Source organism: Tripterygium wilfordii, chromosome 1 (genome assembly GCF_013401445.1).
Source record: "Tripterygium wilfordii isolate XIE 37 chromosome 1, ASM1340144v1, whole genome shotgun sequence".
NCBI lineage: Eukaryota > Viridiplantae > Streptophyta > Magnoliopsida > Celastrales > Celastraceae > Tripterygium > Tripterygium wilfordii.
In genome coordinates, this window is record NC_052232.1 from 1,024,385 (window position 1) to 1,044,851 (window position 20,467).

General features: G+C 36.6%; 3 protein-coding genes across 4 annotated transcripts; all 3 read right to left on the reverse strand.

Moving 5' to 3' along the window:
* Window positions 1-2,434: 2,434 nt before the first annotated feature.
* Window positions 2,435-5,948, reverse strand: LOC119999389 (probable prolyl 4-hydroxylase 4). The gene is made up of 7 exons (XM_038846918.1): window positions 5,717-5,948; window positions 5,502-5,559; window positions 5,297-5,401; window positions 4,980-5,037; window positions 4,361-4,536; window positions 3,061-3,127; window positions 2,435-2,971 (listed from the first exon to the last, which is right to left on the reverse strand). The coding sequence occupies exons 1-7, from the start codon at window positions 5,845-5,847 to the stop codon at window positions 2,676-2,678; spliced, it is 891 nt and encodes a 296-aa protein (XP_038702846.1). The 5' UTR covers window positions 5,848-5,948; the 3' UTR covers window positions 2,435-2,675.
* Window positions 5,949-6,248: 300 nt separating this feature from the next.
* On the reverse strand, window positions 6,249-10,521 carry LOC119999381 (receptor-like cytosolic serine/threonine-protein kinase RBK2). The gene is made up of 9 exons (XM_038846906.1): window positions 10,045-10,521; window positions 9,000-9,103; window positions 8,500-8,904; window positions 8,104-8,355; window positions 7,864-8,018; window positions 7,671-7,750; window positions 7,447-7,582; window positions 7,213-7,362; window positions 6,249-6,828 (listed from the first exon to the last, which is right to left on the reverse strand). Exons 1-9 carry the CDS (start codon window positions 10,077-10,079, stop codon window positions 6,646-6,648), a joined length of 1,500 nt encoding a protein of 499 aa, XP_038702834.1. The 5' UTR covers window positions 10,080-10,521; the 3' UTR covers window positions 6,249-6,645.
* A 603-nt stretch (window positions 10,522-11,124) lies between these two features.
* On the reverse strand, window positions 11,125-16,903 carry LOC120003417 (uncharacterized protein At4g15545). Of its 2 annotated transcripts, XM_038852404.1 has the most exons (11): window positions 16,381-16,899; window positions 16,223-16,291; window positions 14,703-14,759; window positions 14,569-14,608; window positions 14,213-14,305; window positions 13,884-13,982; window positions 13,549-13,806; window positions 12,863-12,905; window positions 11,613-11,691; window positions 11,395-11,520; window positions 11,125-11,297 (listed from the first exon to the last, which is right to left on the reverse strand). In XM_038852404.1, exons 1-10 carry the CDS (start codon window positions 16,657-16,659, stop codon window positions 11,428-11,430), a joined length of 1,110 nt encoding a protein of 369 aa, XP_038708332.1. In that variant the 5' UTR covers window positions 16,660-16,899; the 3' UTR covers window positions 11,125-11,297; window positions 11,395-11,427. The 2 variants fall into 2 exon arrangements, with proteins under 2 accessions (XP_038708332.1, XP_038708339.1); XM_038852411.1 differs by having other exon boundaries at window positions 11,125-11,520; window positions 14,213-14,302; window positions 16,381-16,903.
* Between the last annotated feature and the right edge of the window lie 3,564 nt (window positions 16,904-20,467).

The following is a 20,467-nucleotide window of genomic DNA, read 5'->3' on the forward strand; positions in this document are numbered from 1 at the left end:
GTAATTACCTCAAATCCCTCTTAAATTATTAGTTTTTAGTTTTTTTTTTTACTATAAAAAAAAAAATCTTAAATCCTAAATCTTAAACACTAAATCGTAAACTCTAAAATTTTAAACTATAAATCTTAAATATTACACTAAACCCTAAATTCTAAATTTGAACTCATAAATCTTAATAACACAAAAAAAAATTAAAAATTATTTAGAGTGATTTGGGGTTATAATTACTAATTGTAGCTCTAATCTTTCAATCTTTCCGTAGTCCAATTGATTTTTTTTTCTTTCTTTTTTACATGAGGATTTGTGGTTTGTGTGTTTGAGCTTGTATTCATTATCATAATTTGTGGGTTCCATGTTCTCCCTTGTAAAGGAGCTTACAAAGGGGGAAAAAAAAAACCCACATCATATATACAAGTCCAAGCTTGTCAACCCATACTATATGAGACAAGAACTATATTCTCACATCCCCTAAATCACATCTTCCACCACGATCTGCTCCTCCTTTTGATTAATTTTTCATTACAAGTTTGTTGTTTACAACTACTAATAGCAACTCCAATGAGTATTTGTAAAACAAGATTTAAAGCACTTCAAACAAGATCACCAAACTTGATATTATCTCTAAATTTAGTGGGCTCATGACAGTTCATGAGCCAATTAAGATGAAAAATTAGACCCACACATCTGCTCTTTGATTGACATGTAACGAACATTCCCTCACATTTTCTCTCTCCACTTCAGTTTTCATGTTAAAGTCACTTTTTACACTAAATATATGAACAAAAAGTTATTTACAGCGTGCTTAAAATATGTTATCATTATAGTACACACACTTGATATTAGTTTTTGACACTAATATCAAAACATATTAAGTGCTACATTATTATTTATCATTGGAATTGGAGTTGGAGATGATGATGGTGATGGTGATTTTCTCTTAACATTTCATGATTTTTGACAAGTATGAATAAAGAGACGATTTTTTTTTTCTTTGTTTTTATGTGATAACAATGATGTGAAATTGAAAATTGTGTCTGTCCTTGAGATCTGAATCTGAACAAACGTGTTCCTCCTCCTACATCAAAGCATTTAATAAGAAATTAAGAAGAGAGAATATCTAGAAAGAATTAAACAGAAGGTTATTTTCATGAGATCCATCCAAATACAGAGACATGTTTGGTAATCTTTTTACTCTGTTTGCTAATCACCTTGACCTAGCTGTCATTTGCAGTTTCTAGCACCAACTAGTCTGGGAGAGAACCAATCAACTAATAACCATTCAAATGAAATCCACAAACATTTTTTTTATAACCGATAATGACATCATACAAATTTATTTGTCTTTTGGAGATTTGATATAAGCCAAAACTCGAACGTCACGCCCGTACGTACAGAAGTTTATAACCTGTCAATATGATAAATTAGGTCAAAAACTCAGTGTGTAGCCTTCAAGATATTACTTTCAGTGAAAATCGAACTCAAAACTTATCGAGTCCCATCAATTTAACCTCAAGAAAATTCACCACTCGATTTTTCACCAAAGTTATTAATTCAGATTCCAGAAGACTCTCACCACACTATTTTGGGATATAAAGATAATAGAATAAAGAATTCATTGTCCACGAACTCATACCATAAGTGGACAACATAATAATATATTATTTTATCTATTTTTAATACAGACGAAACGATATTGAGAGAGATTCGAATTCGAGATTTTTTTGAGATACCATACACATCAGTCAGTGCTATCTAAACTACTTGTGATTGTGATTGTCTTTTATGTATTGAATTATTAACTAAGCAGAAAGAATCTTTTAATGGGACACCCAAATCCTGTAGAAGTTTATAATGGGGATGCATTAATGTACTAAGAAAAGACAGGTGGACCAAAGAAATGATCACAAGCTTCAGTTGCTTGAACCCTTTTTTATGATCTTTTAGGATAATATTTTTAATTTCAGAATCGAATGAATTAGTGCAGGACACTATTATTCTCCTCTTTCGGTGTGATAGGACAAAAGTTGCATATTTCTCCAGCCATGTACAAACCTGGGAGAGTACCCACCATGAATAATTCAGATTGATGTGACCAGTTTTGGTTCATTTCTTCATGATTTTTTTTAACAGATAAGACACCATATATGTTTGCTGTCTGAACATCTGTTATGGGATCTAAACTCGGACAGTTTGACACGCGAGCACATGTGTTCCCACTTGATGATAGTTAGGGGTAAATTGAGCTAAAACTCAACGCGTGATCGAAAGATTACAGCACTTCATGATCCCCATCAAATTTCAATCTCAAACCACGTCCGTGCGCACAAAAATTTTTCACCTGACGATAAGGTAAAAATCGATCGTGTGACAACAAGGGTACAGTGTTCTTCATGATCCCTTGGTTTGAGATTGAGAGTTGTCAAATTTTCAAATAAAAAGATGAAAAGCATCCCTTTGACTGATTGTTCCAAAGATAACAAGAACTATTACAACAACACGATTATTACAAAATGTGTTTAGGTCAGTAATGTCGATAAAAAAAACACAGTATAGAAGGAAAAACAAGAAAAATTGTACAATGAACAAGTATAGCCACCAAAATTTGATAACAAACCCAGCTCAATGAAGATGATGAAGGAGAGCATTTTCTGCGTGGGAATCCGGAGGCAAAATGCTTAACATGCCTTGCAGCTTCGCCTACAATAGCCAGGAAGGTCAGAAGATCCCACCATGTACTCTGGGTTCTTGGTGCACTCACCCACGGCAGCCCATCTATCACAACTATCATGACGGTCTGCACAGTTTCCGCCAGCTTCTACGTTCTTGTCAAATGAGTCTACATGGATCCACTTTGTTGCTGACCATTTTTCACCTTCTATCACTGGACACCCAGCATGGAGACTGATTGGGTCCGGGACAGCAGTCTGATGGAGACTGAAGAAAAGAAGGGCATCTCCTCGTCGTGGTTTCACTAAGTAAAAAGATATAGAATGCCGCTTAGAAATCAACATAAAGGAAATGAATATTCAAAAAGGATCCATAATCTATATGGCAGCTCACCTGCAATGCCTTTACTTGCACATTCAGAAAGCTCAACATTGGCCGCACCCTTATGACGAGTAGGTTCCTGCTTGTCAAGTCCCTGTTGTTAGGCTCTCATAATTCTCAAAGACTTGAGCAATCAAAAAAAGGCCAGCAATCTCTGTCCAGCATTCACATCCAACTCAAACCACCTCCTTATATGGAGGCCTGTAAGAACTGTGGACACTAAACAGAGACAGAAAGGTCTGGAGCCGTATACTAAACACTTAATAAGAAATGCCCTTGGCCCTTGGTTCTTGTATAATGTTATTACCACATGTCCCAAGAACTTGAGCTACCATGAAATAGGTCACCATCACATAAAGAGAGCTCCTAAGCATTCTCATGGTTACTATTACAGAACGATGCTCTGTCAAGTTCATTAGCAAGAAATACCAATCACTGTAACTACTAACTAACTAATGTAAATCACAGAAACAAAAAATATATACATATATCACAAGATCCAAGAAAAAAGCTAAGGTTAAAGCCAACATATAAATAGAGGTAATATGAATCACTTTACAATTCATAATCATCTGGAGTAATTCAGAATTCTAGAATGTGCTTCTCAGTATTTATAGTGGAATATTATCAATTGACTTTTCTGAAACATGGCTAATATTGGAATTAGCTTTTCTATGGATTGTTTCTCAGGCCCGACCTTCTCAAAGTTTTACTCTGCCATATCATATCATATCATATGATTCCATAACAAGGGTCTGGTACATCTATTTCCCTGCAGTTCATCCCAGAGATGATAGATTGGTAAAAATGTCTAGCCCCCATGGTTTCAACCAGTGGTTGTTGTGCCACGTAACAGCAAAAGTGTACTGGAATTTGGGGTCTCAGGCTCTCAGCTACCATTATCCCACATCGATGGGCTGTGAATACCAGTTGATATATATGAACAGGTTCATGCATATTCACTAATTAATATGACATTAAACCAACAAAATTATTGTTAATTAGTTAAAAATGACATCGTCAAATGAACTACATGAGATAATATGAAACCATAACTTTGCTAATACGTTATTTTGTGACGTTGAGCATCAAAATTAATCATGATGTGACAACCACAACTTGTGAAGTAATGCTCACAGGACCATAATTGCAACAGTTAGACACTGCAAAGGTGATTTAATTCTATCAAGTTGCAGATACCCGCAGGAAGTGTTAAATGAGAAAACACAAGGTATTAAAAATATGACCAGCTATCACATAAGAAATTACGAAGCATAAGAAGAAATAGAAGGAATGAGGTACTAGTGATAACCTCGGCTAAGGGGAACACAGTTTCACCACCTTTGACTACGTCAGTAAGATACATGAGCACTGTCGCCACACGATGTCCTCCGCGAACAATATTAACCTTGTCAGTAAAGTAGTCATGATGTGGGTCATATTTCTGCCCATGCTCATACCTCAAAACCTGCATGTCTTCACCATTTTCTGATAAAGGAAACCACAGAACATTTTTATGTTCATCTCTAAAGGCAAACACAAAAATGTAGACGGAAAAACTCATGCTATCAGGTACAAGATCTCCATCCTTTATCATATCAGTGAAAGTTTCAAGGAAGAGCATAATAAAATAAAGACACAATCAGTGATCCCCCGCCCCCCCCCCTCCCCCAAAAGAAGCCATTTAAAAGAAATAATATTATAAAAAGAAACATCAACTTAGAAGGTAATGTCATAATATCTTTAATTTTCAATGGGGAACACATTCAAGAAAGTCCAATTTCCTTTTACTAACTGGTAATTACTACTTTCAATATTCTAGAAATGATGCTGAATTGTTTAAAAATAGTTTGATGTTTACTTGTGCTTAAAAATTTGTATGCAGTGAAGGAAACTGAATAAGATGCTGAATTATTTAAATTATAGCATACCTTTTGGAAGAAACGTCCATGTTGCAATTTTTTCCTCTATACCAGCAACAATAGCATCCTACAAAAAGAAATAAAATCTTAAACAATGCAATGGCATAAATATCGGAATATGAAACAGAATATCATAATTTCACACCGGCCTTCCATCACTGAGTCAAGTCCAATTACCTTTGATTACTAATAGTTTTACATATTTCAGTACGATAATACTTTTCTGTTGAAGAAAAACCCTAAATGTATTTTGATGCAATAGTAGTAACTTCCTTAATAAATGCGTATTGGTATTGCAAGAGAATTAAGAGCAACAAAGAAGCAACCTTTCCTTTAGAGATAAACATCCCTGAGCTTGTTCGCACTTCACTGAGCTGGCTCTCTCCACTCAAATTGTCAGCAACAGCAGATCTCTTCAGCTCCGATTTTGCCTAATTGAAAGATCAATCAACAATTACAAAAACAAACCAAACAAATTTAACTGATACTCGACGATAAAAGAAATGTTGAAAAATCACTATTCCAACTCACGAGAGAGATCAAATGATCGCATTCTAGGTCTGTAAGCAAACCTTCGTACACATATGCTCTGCAAATAATCCGATTCATGTTAGAACAATCCTATCAACAAATTTTCATTTTCTTAAAGAGAATGCAAAAGGCAAGGACAAAAAAATCTTCATCGGAGTCTGTTTGGCTTCTGAGAAAGTGAAAAAAGAGAGCAAATTGACGGAAGCGAGAAAGACCTTGGCTTCCATGAAATCTGTTTGACTTTGGAAGGATTGATGATGGAACTTGCCGAAGCTTCGTAGGCGCTGAAAGCCAAAGAGATCGAGAACAAGAAGAGTAATTGCGACGGATATATTTTGGTAGTCATGATCGCATGCCAGAGACAGAGAGAAATATTCCGGGAAAGATTTTGACCATTTGAGGGTTGCGTCCGAATCTGAGTCGGTTAACTGTCACCGTACGCGCCGATGGACGCGTCCTGCTGTATAGATAGACGTTAGGACTTGTGACCAGAGATTAAACGCACCGTTTAATGAACACCCCCTTGAGCAACATTGACTAATTATATCTTGCCAAATTTATGCATTAAAAAGAATTAAAGGAAAAGAAATAGTCAATAGATTAAAAATTTTGCACAAAATGGGTGATTTCAATACCTACATGAGACACCCGAGCTATTAATTGGAGTGGTAAAGATGATGTATATCACCCTGTTTATCAGGGTTCGAATCCCCCTCCCATATTTTAAAATATATATATATACCTACATGAGGAAATGGTAATTTCAATACATGGAGGAAATGAGAAAATAAGAATCTTAGTACAAATATTGGCTCTGATAAAATCTCATTCATGAGATTTTGGCCATCCTAGTTCTCCATCTCTTGAGAAATACTAATAATGCATGTAACTTGCCATTGAAAATAATCAAGTTAACCTGGCTCTCTCCTCTGTACTATTTCCCTTCTCTTGTTTCAGTCTATTTTCTTCTTCCCAGACTGATTCAGTTCCTCAGTCCAGGGTTCATCGATGAGTCGAACACAGCATTATGTCGTTCGAAACTAAACCATGAATCAGTCATTGATTCATGGAAGGATCAAGTTCCAGTCATGGCACCTCTGCAGCACCCATGTGTTGAAACTTCATCGACAACTACAGAAGAGGCTTAACCTTCGTCATGATGGCCTAAAACAACCTCCATATGTCGATGGAGATCATTCAAATATGTGGCCGGATTGGTTTCGTCTGGATCACAGGGTTCCTCAGAGTATGAGCTTTGAAGTCTCGAGTTCTGGCGTAGTTTGATCTGCTGCAAAATGCTTTCATCACCCTTCAGAATCTGCAAAACCTGCATCAGGTGCAAACCTAATTCAGTCGAAACAAGTTGAGTTCTAAAACATTGACATCAAACCAGCATTACTTTGACCACAGTTTACATGTCATAGAATTCCGTCCCTGCATTGTCCTGATAAGGGAGAGAACACGACTAGAGACCAAATTTTCATTTTTATATCAGGAAAATATTTATTGAATACTGCTGGAGTATTGAAATATATACACTTTAAATTCTGCAAAATTTAAATTAGTCTATTGTTCTTCAAACTACACATAATATTAGAGGCTAGAGTCCTATTCATTTATTACTATATTTTAGAACCAGAGACGATAATTCACCGAAAAAAGAAAAGAAAGAAAAGTATTCTGCAAGCATTTCTATTTTAAAGTGGCATGCCTGACTCATTTGAGGTCGTTCCTCTGGATCCTGATGTATACACATACTAGCTGTCAAGACCACACGGTTCATCTCTTCTGAGTCATAGGCCCCAGCAATAGTTGGATCAACAAGCTCTTTAATGCTATTCTTCATGATCAAAGGCTTGGCCTGCAAGTAATTGTCAAAGAAAATTTCAGCTCCCAGTGTCGACCCAATCTGCTAGAGTTATGCAGTATACAGAATCAAACATACCCACATCACAAGGCTTTGTTGTGAACTATCTAAAGCCATTCGTCCTGTAATGAGCTCTAATAGCAAAACCCCAAAAGCATATACATCCGTCTTCTCATCTACTATACCATGCATGAAAAACTCTGGAGGAAGGTAACTGATAAAATAGAACATGAGACCATATCGCAGATCACAAAGAAAAAGAATCAGAATCTTTGAACAATATGACGATTCAGATTACGAACCCAAATGTGCCTTCAACTTTATCTACTGTGTGATGAGTCCATTGATCTGGTAGCCACTTTGCAAGCCCAAAATCAGAAATCTGGATTGATGTATTATATTGAACCACAAAAACAGTAAGAGACCTAAAGACATGTATGCTGATGTTGGTTTTGCAAATACAGTTGGATTCTATCATTAAGTCTGGAATGTTACCTGAGGCTCGAAATCCTCTGTAAGCAATATGTTAGAGGCCTTGATGTCTTTGTGAATAATTCTCCTCTGGCAACCCTCATGCAGATAATGCAGGCCCTCAGCAGTCCCTAAAGCTACCTTGAATCGGATGCCCCAATCCAGTTTTTCCTTTGAGCCTGGAAACAAAAAAGAACTAGTAAATCAAGTAGCTATTAAATTTTGAGGATTTGAACTTCAAAAGCTTCAAAATGATGGACAAACCATAAAGCAAAGAGGCTAGGCTCCCATGTGGAGACAACTGAAGAACAAGGTGCATTCCCCCTTCAACACCATACCCAATCAATTTAGCGAGATTGGGATGATCAATATGAACTATAATCCCAAGCTCAGACAAGAAGTCCGTAGTCATCTCTTCAGGGGAACCTCTGGTCAGTCGTTTGATTGCAACAAGCTGTCCATCTGGCAATTCTCCCTTGTAGACTTCAGCATACCCTCCTTCTCCAATCAAATTTTCTATAGAAACACATTGCAAACTTAAAACACACTCTTTTGGCCATGGAAAACTTAATCATCAAGTTCAATGAAGCTCACAGTTCAAAATGGAGCTTGAAATTTAAACTATAATCTTAGATTATGAAGAAAGCACAAAGTACAAACCATGGCTGAAGTTGTTGGTAGCAGCTTCAAGCTCTGAGAGTGTAAAGTTCTTCCAGGAAGATTTGAAATAGCATAGATCAGCATCGAAAAAAGTAGTGAAAGCAGAAGTTACAGAGTCTCTAATTCTCTTGTTTTTCTTTCTGGTGAGCTTTGGTACACTTTTCAAAGGAGGCATGGTCCAAAGGTGTGCCGCAGGTCCTTCTTTCAACGAACGAAAGAAGCCACGCCAATGAATGGGGGCTCCGGGATTTATTTGGCCTTCTGAGTCAGAAGTGCTGGTCTTCGGAGGTTTTTCAGATTCTTTTCTAGTCTTTGCAGATTCCATACTGGTTGAGAACTTATCAAGAACTCCTCTTGGAGATGACTCATCTATGCTATCATCCTCAGCACCCAAAAGTTGCAAGTCTAAAATTATACAAATTCAATCTTGTCATCAGCATTACAATCAACGATATCAAGAAAATGTAAAAGGGTTTTAAGAGAACATTGAAACTATATACCATGAAATTCCAGAGGGTCAGACAAACAAGCCTGTGATCTTCTGCCCGCCACAGAAGTAAGCTTGCTTTCTTGATTTTCTTCAGCAATGTCCCGAGAACCATTGCTGTCAAAAGAAAATATTTGTCACTGAAAAGAAACATAAAACAAGGAAAACCTAAAATACCCAGTTAAAAACAAGACGAAAATTACAGTAAAGTGCATGAGATTCCTGCCCTTGAGGGTTCTTGGTAAAGGCCAAATGTACAATGTCTTAACCTTATAAACGATGATGATTGGCTGCTCTCATAGTTTGAACCAGATCGCAAGGGAGACTATAATGATAAAAATGAAACATTCCACACCATCAACATTTCAAGATATATTTAGGGAGATCACAACAGGGCAAATCAAGTATCATGTGCCTGTAAGAGGGACCCCAGCTAGGCTTTTAATTAACATTGGGATTTTGGGTTTTGAGGAGTCAACCCTGCGGCTAATTCCAATCCCTCCATCCCTGCATTTCTGCACGAGAGGTCAGCACCCAGCCGCCGACCATTTCTCTGCTGTCCAGTCCAGATTCCAGTTTCAGATTGGAATTTTCTTTATAAGTTATTGTCGTTGATTGTAATCTATAATATCTCAGTCTTAATCTAAGTTGTAAGCTTTGGTATCTTATTTCAAGATCTTCTCGTTTATCATTTCATTTCAGTTTACATCAAACAGATTTTGGCAACAAAACTAAAAGTAGCTGCAAAATTAACGAGCCATAATGAATCACTAGATGACCCAAAAATAGAAGAATTAGGGTTCAACTAGCAACATTTCCAAACCTAACCTGCCCCACGATCCAAAGCTTTCATTTTTATCTCAAAAATAAACAACTTCACAGCATTGTGTGGAATATAATCTGCTTTTTGCACGCAGAGTATCCTAACTCCATAGAATTTTGATCAGACGAATCAACGCAGCAAAAATAAGTAAACGAATAATTCAAATGAAAAAAAAAGACTTGAAACCGAGGCATCAACATGTCTATAATAATCCAAAAGGAGAGACGGGAAATACCATGGAGCAGCAGAAGGTTCTCGGACATCTCCCATGAATTCCCAAAAGATGGCCAAACCAGAGAGAGAGGTCTCACAAACCAAAACCAGAACCAAATGAAATGACAGAGGGAGATAGGGGAGAGAGAGAGATGAAGACAGGGGTTGGACATGGTTTCTCTAGCATCCATATTTGCTTGACATCTCACCTCGTCAGTTGCATAAAAATCGGATCCGTTTGCCATTCCTTCTTTCCAGCTTTCCTTCGTGTTTATCTTTGAGCTTATTATGTATGTCCATTTGGATTTTGGGTGTATCCAACACGTTCCATATAATCATGATGATCAAGTAGTGTAGGCCATTTTCAATCCAACTTTACCAAATTGGCGGCTGCTTCCCTATCCGCAGACACCGTCGCATTCAATCAAATTCAAACTATTAGAAATAAAACCTTCACTTCATCGCTCACGCCCTCAGACGCCTATTTTGTTTGGAGGTTCTGGCTTATTCTGAATACAGGGTATCGTAGTGGCAAAAATCTGTCAAAACCCTCCAGGCCGAGTATATCTGGGCCTAATCACAACATTAGGCCACAAAAGGCACAAACGTGTAGGAAGTTAGGAACATGGTCCATTAATTAGGCCCATTGCCCAAATTAGGCATGTTAACTCAAAATCTCACCCAAATCTTAATTATTAAGCACTCGACAAGCCCTCAAAGGAGACGGTCCGATTGATCGTCTTATACTAGAGAGTCCCTAGAATCATCATTGGAACACGTCTTCACAGTGGCTTCGAGAACCCCACCAATCTTGTCACTAACATAACCATCATTTCAGGTACATCTCCAAAATCTTATTTCTAATTTGACGCTTAAAATCTGACACAAGTCTTGTCACCATATCTTCAATTAAGATTTCCTCTTGAGAAACACGCTATCCATTCCACTGGATAAGATCGATCCACGGGAGGAGGAAGATCCACATCACCTTTCTTATATAAAGAGCCTTGATTGTAAAATTCACCCCCTACAAGTAACCATCTCTGTCACCTCTTAGGCTCAAGCGTGAAGGAAAAGATCGAATGACATGCTTCAGCAAGTGTTTCCATTTAATATTCTTAAATTAATAAATAAATCAGAGCACCATTTACTACTGAGAATAGTGCAATCTTCATATACAAATTTGTGGTCGTAGTCGTAGATACAAAGGGGTCATCGAAATTACAGTCCAATATTTGATTCTCTGACAAGCCATTAGGTCTTTCAGCTACAATTCTGAAGGCACAGCAAAAAAAAACACCGATAGTCCACACCTTGAATCCTTTTCCAACAATGAATGAGAAAAATAAAAAGCAGCAGCATTTATCCTTACAAACTTCAGATACATTTCCTGCTGTGGGCAATTTCAATGAACGTTACGGTTGATCAACCCCTCAAATATTGCATAAAGGTCCTTGTTATCTTCTCCGAAAATCTCCTCAGCTTTCCTTAGAGTCTCCTGAGATATTCCAAGAAAAATGGTTGAAATGGGAATTTTATTAAGAAGAAAAAGATAAGCGGGAGAGAGAGAGAGAGTAGAGAGTTGAGTACTTCTCTGGTTTGCTTGTGAGAATTCAATTCCTTAACGTTTGCTAAAAATGCACCAAACTGCTCATATGACAAACGGCCCCTGATCAAACAGAATAGGGAGTCAGCAGGATAAGCGGTTATGGGCCACGATAAGTTAACCATAGTTTAAAGAATAAATATGAGTTTAGGTGCAGGATAAGAAGAAGATAGATAGAGAACAAACAAAAAATATTTCGATCATAATAGAAATAATAAAAATGCACACAGGATTAGAAGAGTTCTTCGTCTTATTGATCTCTGACATCAATAAAAACTCAATATAGTTCTCATAAACTCATATAGCCGACCCCAAACTTTTGGGATAAAAGCTTTGATGATGATGATGAATAAAAACTCAATATACATGCATAGACAAGATAAATATCTAAGTGAACTAAAGCTATTTGAAACGGGAGAGGAATGTTGGGTTTGGTGAAGTAACTTCGCAGGCTAAAATTATTGAGTGATTCCATGAACAGATGAATAATCGCTTCTGATGTGTAATCATTTAGCATGATAAATTGGTTGCACCGGAGGACAACATGGGAGCGCTGTAGTATATACAAATTGACATAAGTAGAAGCCTAGGGGTTAGAGCACATGTTGACCCAGCCTCTTTCGCCAAAAAAACTTGCATTCAAAGGAAATATTATTGCCTAAATTCTTCCAGGGAAAGTACATTCATATTTCACGTTTCTAAGCTATTTAAAGCAGTGGTAGAGACTACAAATAGATCATAACTTGTAAATTTAGGAGCAGTGGGTGACTGCTGGTCATTGGTGAGACATTCAAACTAACAAATAGTTTGGGTTTCAGTTCATCACTGAAAATCAAATTTTAAATTAATTTTCTGAATTAGTGAATTCAAAACTTGATTTTCTGTTCACCGGAAAGAATTTCCATCGACTAAGGCTCCATTTGTTTCAAGGAACATTAAGCTTTTGGAAAATCCATAATTTTCATGAGGTTAAATAGTTGGTTTTTCGACATATGTTTTATAAAAATAAAACAAAAGAAAAACTCCTTGAAACAAACACTGTAAAACTATAAGTTTTCCTAAATCTTGATTTCCCTTGAAACAAACGGAGCATAAGTTTCCTATGCGGCAACAAATACCAAAATGCTGGAAAGTTTTTTCTCATAAGTTATCTTATATGAAACAAGTCTAAGCTGAACTTTTTTCTATAATTAAAACATCTCAATGATAATTAACTATTTGCATGCGAATTCACCTGACTTGACGGAAGAATTCTTTCCCATCAACTCGAGTACGCCCTGAAACATAAGAAAACAAACATATTTAATATTCACATTCACGTTGTTATTAAAAGCTGTCAACATGGTCATGTACTGCTAGAGTTATTTCTTCAGCACAAATACATCAATAATGCCCTATGTAAGAGGGCAACGTTAAAAAATAGGGCTATCCAAGTCAAACCATCATCGATATCCCAGTAAAAGCACTGGAGTTTCATGCTATATAAGTAAGAAAAATATCTTGATGTATGGATCAGGTGTGAAAATGTGTTCAGTGAAACAATCATTCAGGAGCAACATCTCATCCCATCCCAAAAAAACTTTGTAGCGTAGTTCAAGAGCAACTGCCTATAGAGAGAGAACTTGCACAGGGAAAATAAAAATACTCAAGATATTGTGTCTGGAGAGGTGGATAGATAAGACTACTAGTTGCTCGATATTGATTTTGTAATCAATCCACACTTTCCCCAATCACTTCAAAGAAAACCACCTCTGCCAGTCCGTTAATCCCACCAGAGCTCCTTCTTATGACATGTTTAGTAGAAGTTCAAGCAATGCAATACCAGGTCATTTGGTACAATACCAATGAGGTATCCCATCCAGCATTTAAAACAACTAACTTTGCATGAGCGTAACTTTTACAAAGAGTTTCAGCACTAACCAGTATGGGATCCTGAGTCGGAGCTTGATATTGAACCATGTTGGCTTGGAGGCAAAGAAGAAAATAAAGAAGATCTATCATCAAAAAAGCCTCTCGAGGTGGCAAATGACATTGAATGTCGTCTAGGAGACACTGGTTTAGATGTCCTTGAGGGAGAACCTGAAGCTGACAAACTTGGAGGGGAACCAGGAGGAGTAAGCCGAGGCGTGCTTGTTTGGGATGCTAACAGCATACCATGTGATATGCCAGGTCTTGAGGCTGCAATTACCCAAAAAAAAATGTAAGCATTTAATGTCGTCTAGGAGACACTGGTTTAGATGTCCTTGTGGGAGAACCTGAAGCTGACACACTTGGAGGGGAACCAGGAGGAGAAAGCCGAGGCGTGCTTGTTTGGGACGCTAACAGCATACCGTGTGATATGCCAGGTCTTGAGGCTGCAATCACCAAACAAAATGTATGATGCACAGAGCATTGTTTTACGCACTACACTATGAGTTTACATGCGTTATATGTGAATCTACAAACAGCAGGAATGCCACATGACACTCACTTGTTTTGCAAATTACCAAAGGAATGAAAAGGTTTTTAAAACATTTTGTACAACTTATAATCAAGAGACTGCATGATGAGAATTTCTTTAAAATGAGAAGAAGCTGTGGCATACCATCACTCTCATGCTCTTCAGCAAATGAGTTTCTCATTTCTGAGAACTGGCTACGCATTGAAGATCTCGAAGCTAGGAAGGCAGCATCATCTTCTGAAACAAGTCCAACAAAACATTCTAAACTGGCAGCCATTCCAACGAAACTATGATTACATTAATTAAGAATTTTTTACATCACTGAGCTCCCAACAGGTCATTGGCAGAATGATAGTGGGGAAAAACACATTATAGGTTTGCAACTCTCATCCCCTTAAACTTCCCATACCATGACACACCAACATGAGGTGGGCCATTTTCTACTGCCCTTTAAGAAGTTTAAAGTTCCTTCAATAAGTTTCAAGAAAAGGAACTCCTACCATTTGGTGTTGGCTTTGCAATGATTTGTTGAGCTCCTGCCTGCCATGAGGGGGAGAGAATAGTTGAGTAAAAAATGAGTAATATTTTTCACTAAAGAGAAAACATCAACACCATTGGCTTGAAAATAACTTACAGAATTTTCTTCATCTTCTTGAAGTGACTGCATAAGTGTCTTTCTGAAAACTTCCAACTGCATACATTCAAATTAGTCAAACTTCAATCTACACCAGCCCCTTTAATTTCCATATTTCTTTTCAATTCACTTTCACTAGTTTAAAGGTGATATCATTTCCACCAATATAGATGTACAAACACTTATTACATGTGTCGGGATTATTGTCAAGAATCATCACCCATGAAATTAATCCCAATAAAAAGGACAATAATAAACACCAAATTTTTACATGGAAAATCCTTGACAGAAAAAAGCCATGGGACTGTAATCCAGCTCAAAAACTTCCATTATTAAAATAATAGGTAAAACAATACTATGGGCATTCCATAGACTTACAACTATCAACAATATTATTGTTGAAAACCAGAGGATCGAACCTCTTATGTGACACTATCCCAAACCCCAATACACCCATTGTATATTTTCTCTCTCTTAACAATGATTTCTTTTGTTTGTACTTTGTTCTCTCAACTCTCTACAAATTGGTCTGTTCAATTGAATGAAATAAACTCAACTACTTATAGAGATAGAGCAGGCGCCGAAGGAATAGTGAGAGCCAATTAAAAATAGGGTCACCACCAAATGAATAGTAAAAATATGTTTCACATATTCAAGTCACCAAATGAATAGTACATCCATCTCTCACAAATCTCAACGTTGACTTGAATTTTATCAAGCTCGGTACCACTTATTGATGATGAATTATTGAGTTAGTGTTGACCAACTTTTCAGGTGTAGGTAAACCCCCTACAACGTAAGATGGACCTGCACAACAATTCTTCCCCTCTGCCTTATGCCGGGGACTCCATTAAGGTTGAGATTCGTAAAAAATGTGACAGTAGTATTCAATTGGTAGTTTTACCATCATTTAATGGCTTGAATATGTAAAACATGTTTCTACTATTCATCCGGTAGCTACACTATTCCTATTATGACTTTCACTATTCCTTGGGCGGCTCCTTCATTTGAATCAAATTGAACATAACAACGTGTAAAGAGTTCAGAGAGAACAAACACTTGATATCAATCCCAAGTGAGAGACCCTACACAAAGATTGTATAGAAGTACAAACGAGAGACTGAGTTACATTGGATGTATTGGGTTTTTTTTGGATAATGTTCTTTTCTCTAATTTCCAACAACAATATTCTTTCAATTCTTTAAACTTACCGAATGACAAGCACTCAAACTCAAACAGCATCCATTTGAACAACATTAGATAACTATATAAATTGCAATTACGAACTTGTGCTGCAATTAGTAGAGTGGTTTTATAATCTGTTAGATCTCAAGTATGTAATGTCATACAATTCACAGTAATTTCAATTGCAATATCAAGCAGACAACCCCAGCTTGATATTGCAATTGAAAACTATAATACGGTTCACTTTAAACAAAAGAAGAATCAAATTTGAATCGAAGAGAAAACAAAAGTCCAAAAATATCAAACCGAACTTGCAAAAGCTTTGGCTTACGTACCTTTGAGACATCTCTTTGAAGCTTCTTTACAGTATTGGCCAGTGACGCGTTCTCTCTCACCAAGTTCTCCTACATCGCCAAAACCAGTCAAACCATAAAAAACTATCAAAAGCTCTCCTACAGTGTCGGTCCAGAATCGGAATGAAATCGGATCGGACCTTCTCCTGGTAAGCGCCAGAGAGCTTATCAGCTGTGTCGGAAAGCGAAGCGTCGAGGGACTCGATCTGAGACTGGAGGTCGGCGATGAGCGTGTCCTTCTCGGCGATTTTGGCGCGCAGAGATGACGACTCTGATTCGAGAAGGGAGACACGCGTCGAGAGAGCAATGGAAGTGATCTTGCGGGCCACATCGAGCTGCTCGTATGGATCAGACGGTAGCACTTGCAGTACCTCCTCGGGAAGATCGAAGTTGGAGCCACCTGATTCCTTCGCTAGCATCTCTCCTGATTCCTGCCCGTGTTTTACTTTTTGTTGTATTTTGCCTTTTTAAATTTTTTTGGTAAATTGTTTATTGCGAAGACTGAAGAGTGTAGTTGGGGTTGGGGGTGGAATCATGAACAGAGACTGAGGGGAGGAATAAACTGCTGACTTGGCACACTCTGGTTGGGTGGAAAGATATGTGGCATACATTTTTGTTTTGCACAGTGTGTGGTTTTAGTTCTGCTTTTGAATGGATAGGATAGGACATAGAAAAATAACAAACAACATTAGTGGTGGTCGGTCTATACTCATTTGTCCTTTTATAGTGCCTTTGGGGCCAAGTTGGTTTAACCCTAGTCTATTACCGTGAAGATTCATGGGCCTATTCCTTAGACTAATAAAAGGGCAGGCCCAGTTGAAGAATGGGCTGGAGACCTCGACTAACATTATGGTCAATGATACAAATAGCTAATGACATGTTCAAAACTATCTCCGGTTCTGATGAGAATGGGCTTCATAGGAGAATATGCAAGCTATGGAGATTCTGAGGGTGTGTACTCGAAAGATCTCCACGATGTTCAAGTAAACAGGAGTGTTTGGTGCTCGGAGCTCTCTCAAGTAACTAAGATAACGCAAGCAGGAGTACAAAAGTTTCTGATGTTTACATATAGCAGGTAGCAAGGATCCATTTTTATATGAATTTTTTGGTGGGAGTAGATCTTTTCTACCTGATCTCAGGAAGATGAATCTCATCCCGATTCCAGTCCTAAGTAGAGTTGTCATATTTTGGACTCCTAGCTTTATTACCGTGTCTGGTCATTGTTGGTCACCGAGCATGTGTGCTCGTTATTTCATCGAAGGGGGGTGTTTGGTCTTGCTGAGGTGCTCTTCGGCTGTCATGCTCTATGTGGGCTCTTGAGATCCCTTCACTCGGTTGACGACCACAGTTGATAGCAGAGGAGCTTCACCTTGGTGGGATCTTGGCTTTATGCACCATGTGTCAAGTCATACGTAAAGATTTGTATATCGAAAGATAGTTAGTGTTTCAATTTAAACATTATTATTTAAAATATTTCAATTTGATCACGCAATAATAAAATTGTTTCGACTTATCTATTTGACAAATTTTCTCACTTTAGGGCAGTCAAACTGCATATGTGACACGTTGACTGTCCAAATATTGATTGTCACATGTGTAGTTTGATTGTCTTAAAGTGGAAAAATCTATCCGAGAAACAATTTTATCATTGGGTGATCAAATTGAAACATTTTAAACAACAATGAATAAATTGAAACATTGACTATCTTTCGGTGTGTAAAAATGATAATAACCCATTGAATATATATACACGCACATAAGAATTTTCCTACGCGGATGCTCAAAAATTTCAAATTTTGCGTTTTGTTTGTCGTGTCATCCGTTGGATCTGGCCAACAATTAATATTAAATATGATAAATAAAAATTAAAAAATTAAAAAACAAAGTTTGACCTGTTCGGGTCTTAAGTAATTACTTGACATTTGCTTGTGTTGACTGGTCAGACTAATAACTTGAGTTGACAACAATAAACCATGTTAATCAGTGAAGCAATTTCCATGATCCTACTTCTCCTTCCTGGAACAGGTCACAACCCAAGTGGGTTGAAACAGAGTACTAATCAAAAATGAAAATTGAAGATAAGAACTAATCAAGCTTTGCTGACTTTGAAACAGTGAGGCACCTTCCTTTTATCATTTCTTTGCAGGCTTTGATAGTGAAAGCCAAGTATAAAAATAAATTTATTTACCATAAAAAATAATATAAAAGAGCAATTATATATATTTCAAATTGCCTTTAAATGTAATTTTGAAGAAAAAGAGGGGCAAATTCACAATTTGTCATTCTCAAATCTCAGCTACCAAAATTACTTTTCATCTTCACAGTACAAAGAAAAGTGGGATCCTATTTTCATAAAAATGAAAAAAATAAAAATAAAAGCAGAACTACTTCTTCTATCAACTTCTGACAAATAAAAGAGCTTTAAAGCTGTGAACTTCATGACTTTTGAAGCCAGTGAAAACTTTATGTAGGTGAAAACTTTATGGACTCTAGGTTTTGTAATCGATTTATATTGGGAGTAATATTTTTATAACAAAGTGTTAGATTTTGGCTCAATTTATATTATCGTCCGATGAAAAAATTATATGCGCACACTTTGATGATATGAGTTTAGATTTATATCGAAGGTTCAAATGATAAATTTATATGATATTATTATCCGTTAAAAAAACTGCAATATATTGCATGTGATCAATTGCTTTTTATACTCACATAATATATATTTTTATTTATTTCTCTTTAGGGTACTAATTTTTATGAAAAGGTAAGAGTTTGATAGGAGACAAGAGAGAATTATTGTTTCCTTTCATTTTTCTCTTATTGCATAATAGGAGCTTCTATTGACCCCACAATTCTCAAAAGTTTTATTTTAAGTGGAAAAGAAAAAAAATCATTGAAAAAGAATTTGGTGGTGAGCCAAATAATGAAGGTCCACTAATTTTTTTCTCATATTGTGAAATATAAAAAATGAAAATACACATAGATAGAAGATTATAAAATTGTTGGCAAGCACTTGAGCCCTAATTGGCTAATTCCCTGAATCCAATACCAGTAATGATATCTAAATTCAAGATTTCCTTGTCATTTTTTGCATTATCTTAAAGTAAAGTTTAATAATATTAGAATATTGTAAATTAATATTGCTTGTCTGAAATAATGTAGCATGATTAGGATGTTTTGGGATCTTGACTAAATCAATCATAATATATTTAATTGAATACACATAAAGATTGAAGTGTCTTTTATAAAATAAATATATGATTTATTGTTTTGAAAAGTAAGATTAGATTTAATTTTAACAATATTTAGAATAAATAAAGTATAAGTTTGTGGGGTTTAGGAAAAATCATCTTTGATGAACAAGTGCAAAACAACTGGCCTTATCTCTATGCTTTATAAATCACAAATCATTCAAAGGAACATTATTAGTTTGTTTAAGAAACAATAATTAATGAACGAAACGTGGCTCGATTGAGAATCAATAAGGAGATGAATGTGATTAGTGTTGGATCTATTTTTTGTGATAGCTTGTGTTTTTTTTAAAGGAATGTATGTAGGCAGACTATGAACCAATTATTGCAGAAGCTATGGTAGTGCCATGGTATTTACAAGTATGCTGGGAAAGCGGTTTCCAAGAAATTGAGGTAGAATCGAACTCTTCCATCATTATTGTTGTTGGCAAAAACTCTGTTCAGTCCTGATGATAAAATTTGTTCGATTCGAATTAAACTAAGTTTGGACATAAATTATATGTCCGAAATATGGATCCAAACACAAAATTTTTGTTCGGTCTAAAATCGGGTCCGATTTACTTGTTTTAATTTAAATCAATATAGGTTTGATCAATTGAGTACATTCGAAATCTAATTTGGATTAGAGTGATGATACGTAAATATTTTGTAAATATATATTACTGTTGGATAGGAAACTGATTTTCTTTTCCACCCCTAGGAATGGCAGAACTGAGAATATAATTCAAAATCAAGGTTAAAATAAAGAAAAAGGCCGACATGACATGATATTAATGGGACCTCCAAATCTTAAAAATCAGCTACCCCACCCTCTAAAATAATGCCAGACACAGACAACTAACACCGTTAACTCGGGAACAAAAATAACAGTTCCCGTTACGTAGGCCCCACTTGAGACCCAGTCAGGTCAGCCCACCTGTCCTCAAAATCAAACCCACTCGGCCCGTTCCTATCGATAGCACCGAAGGTCGGTGCA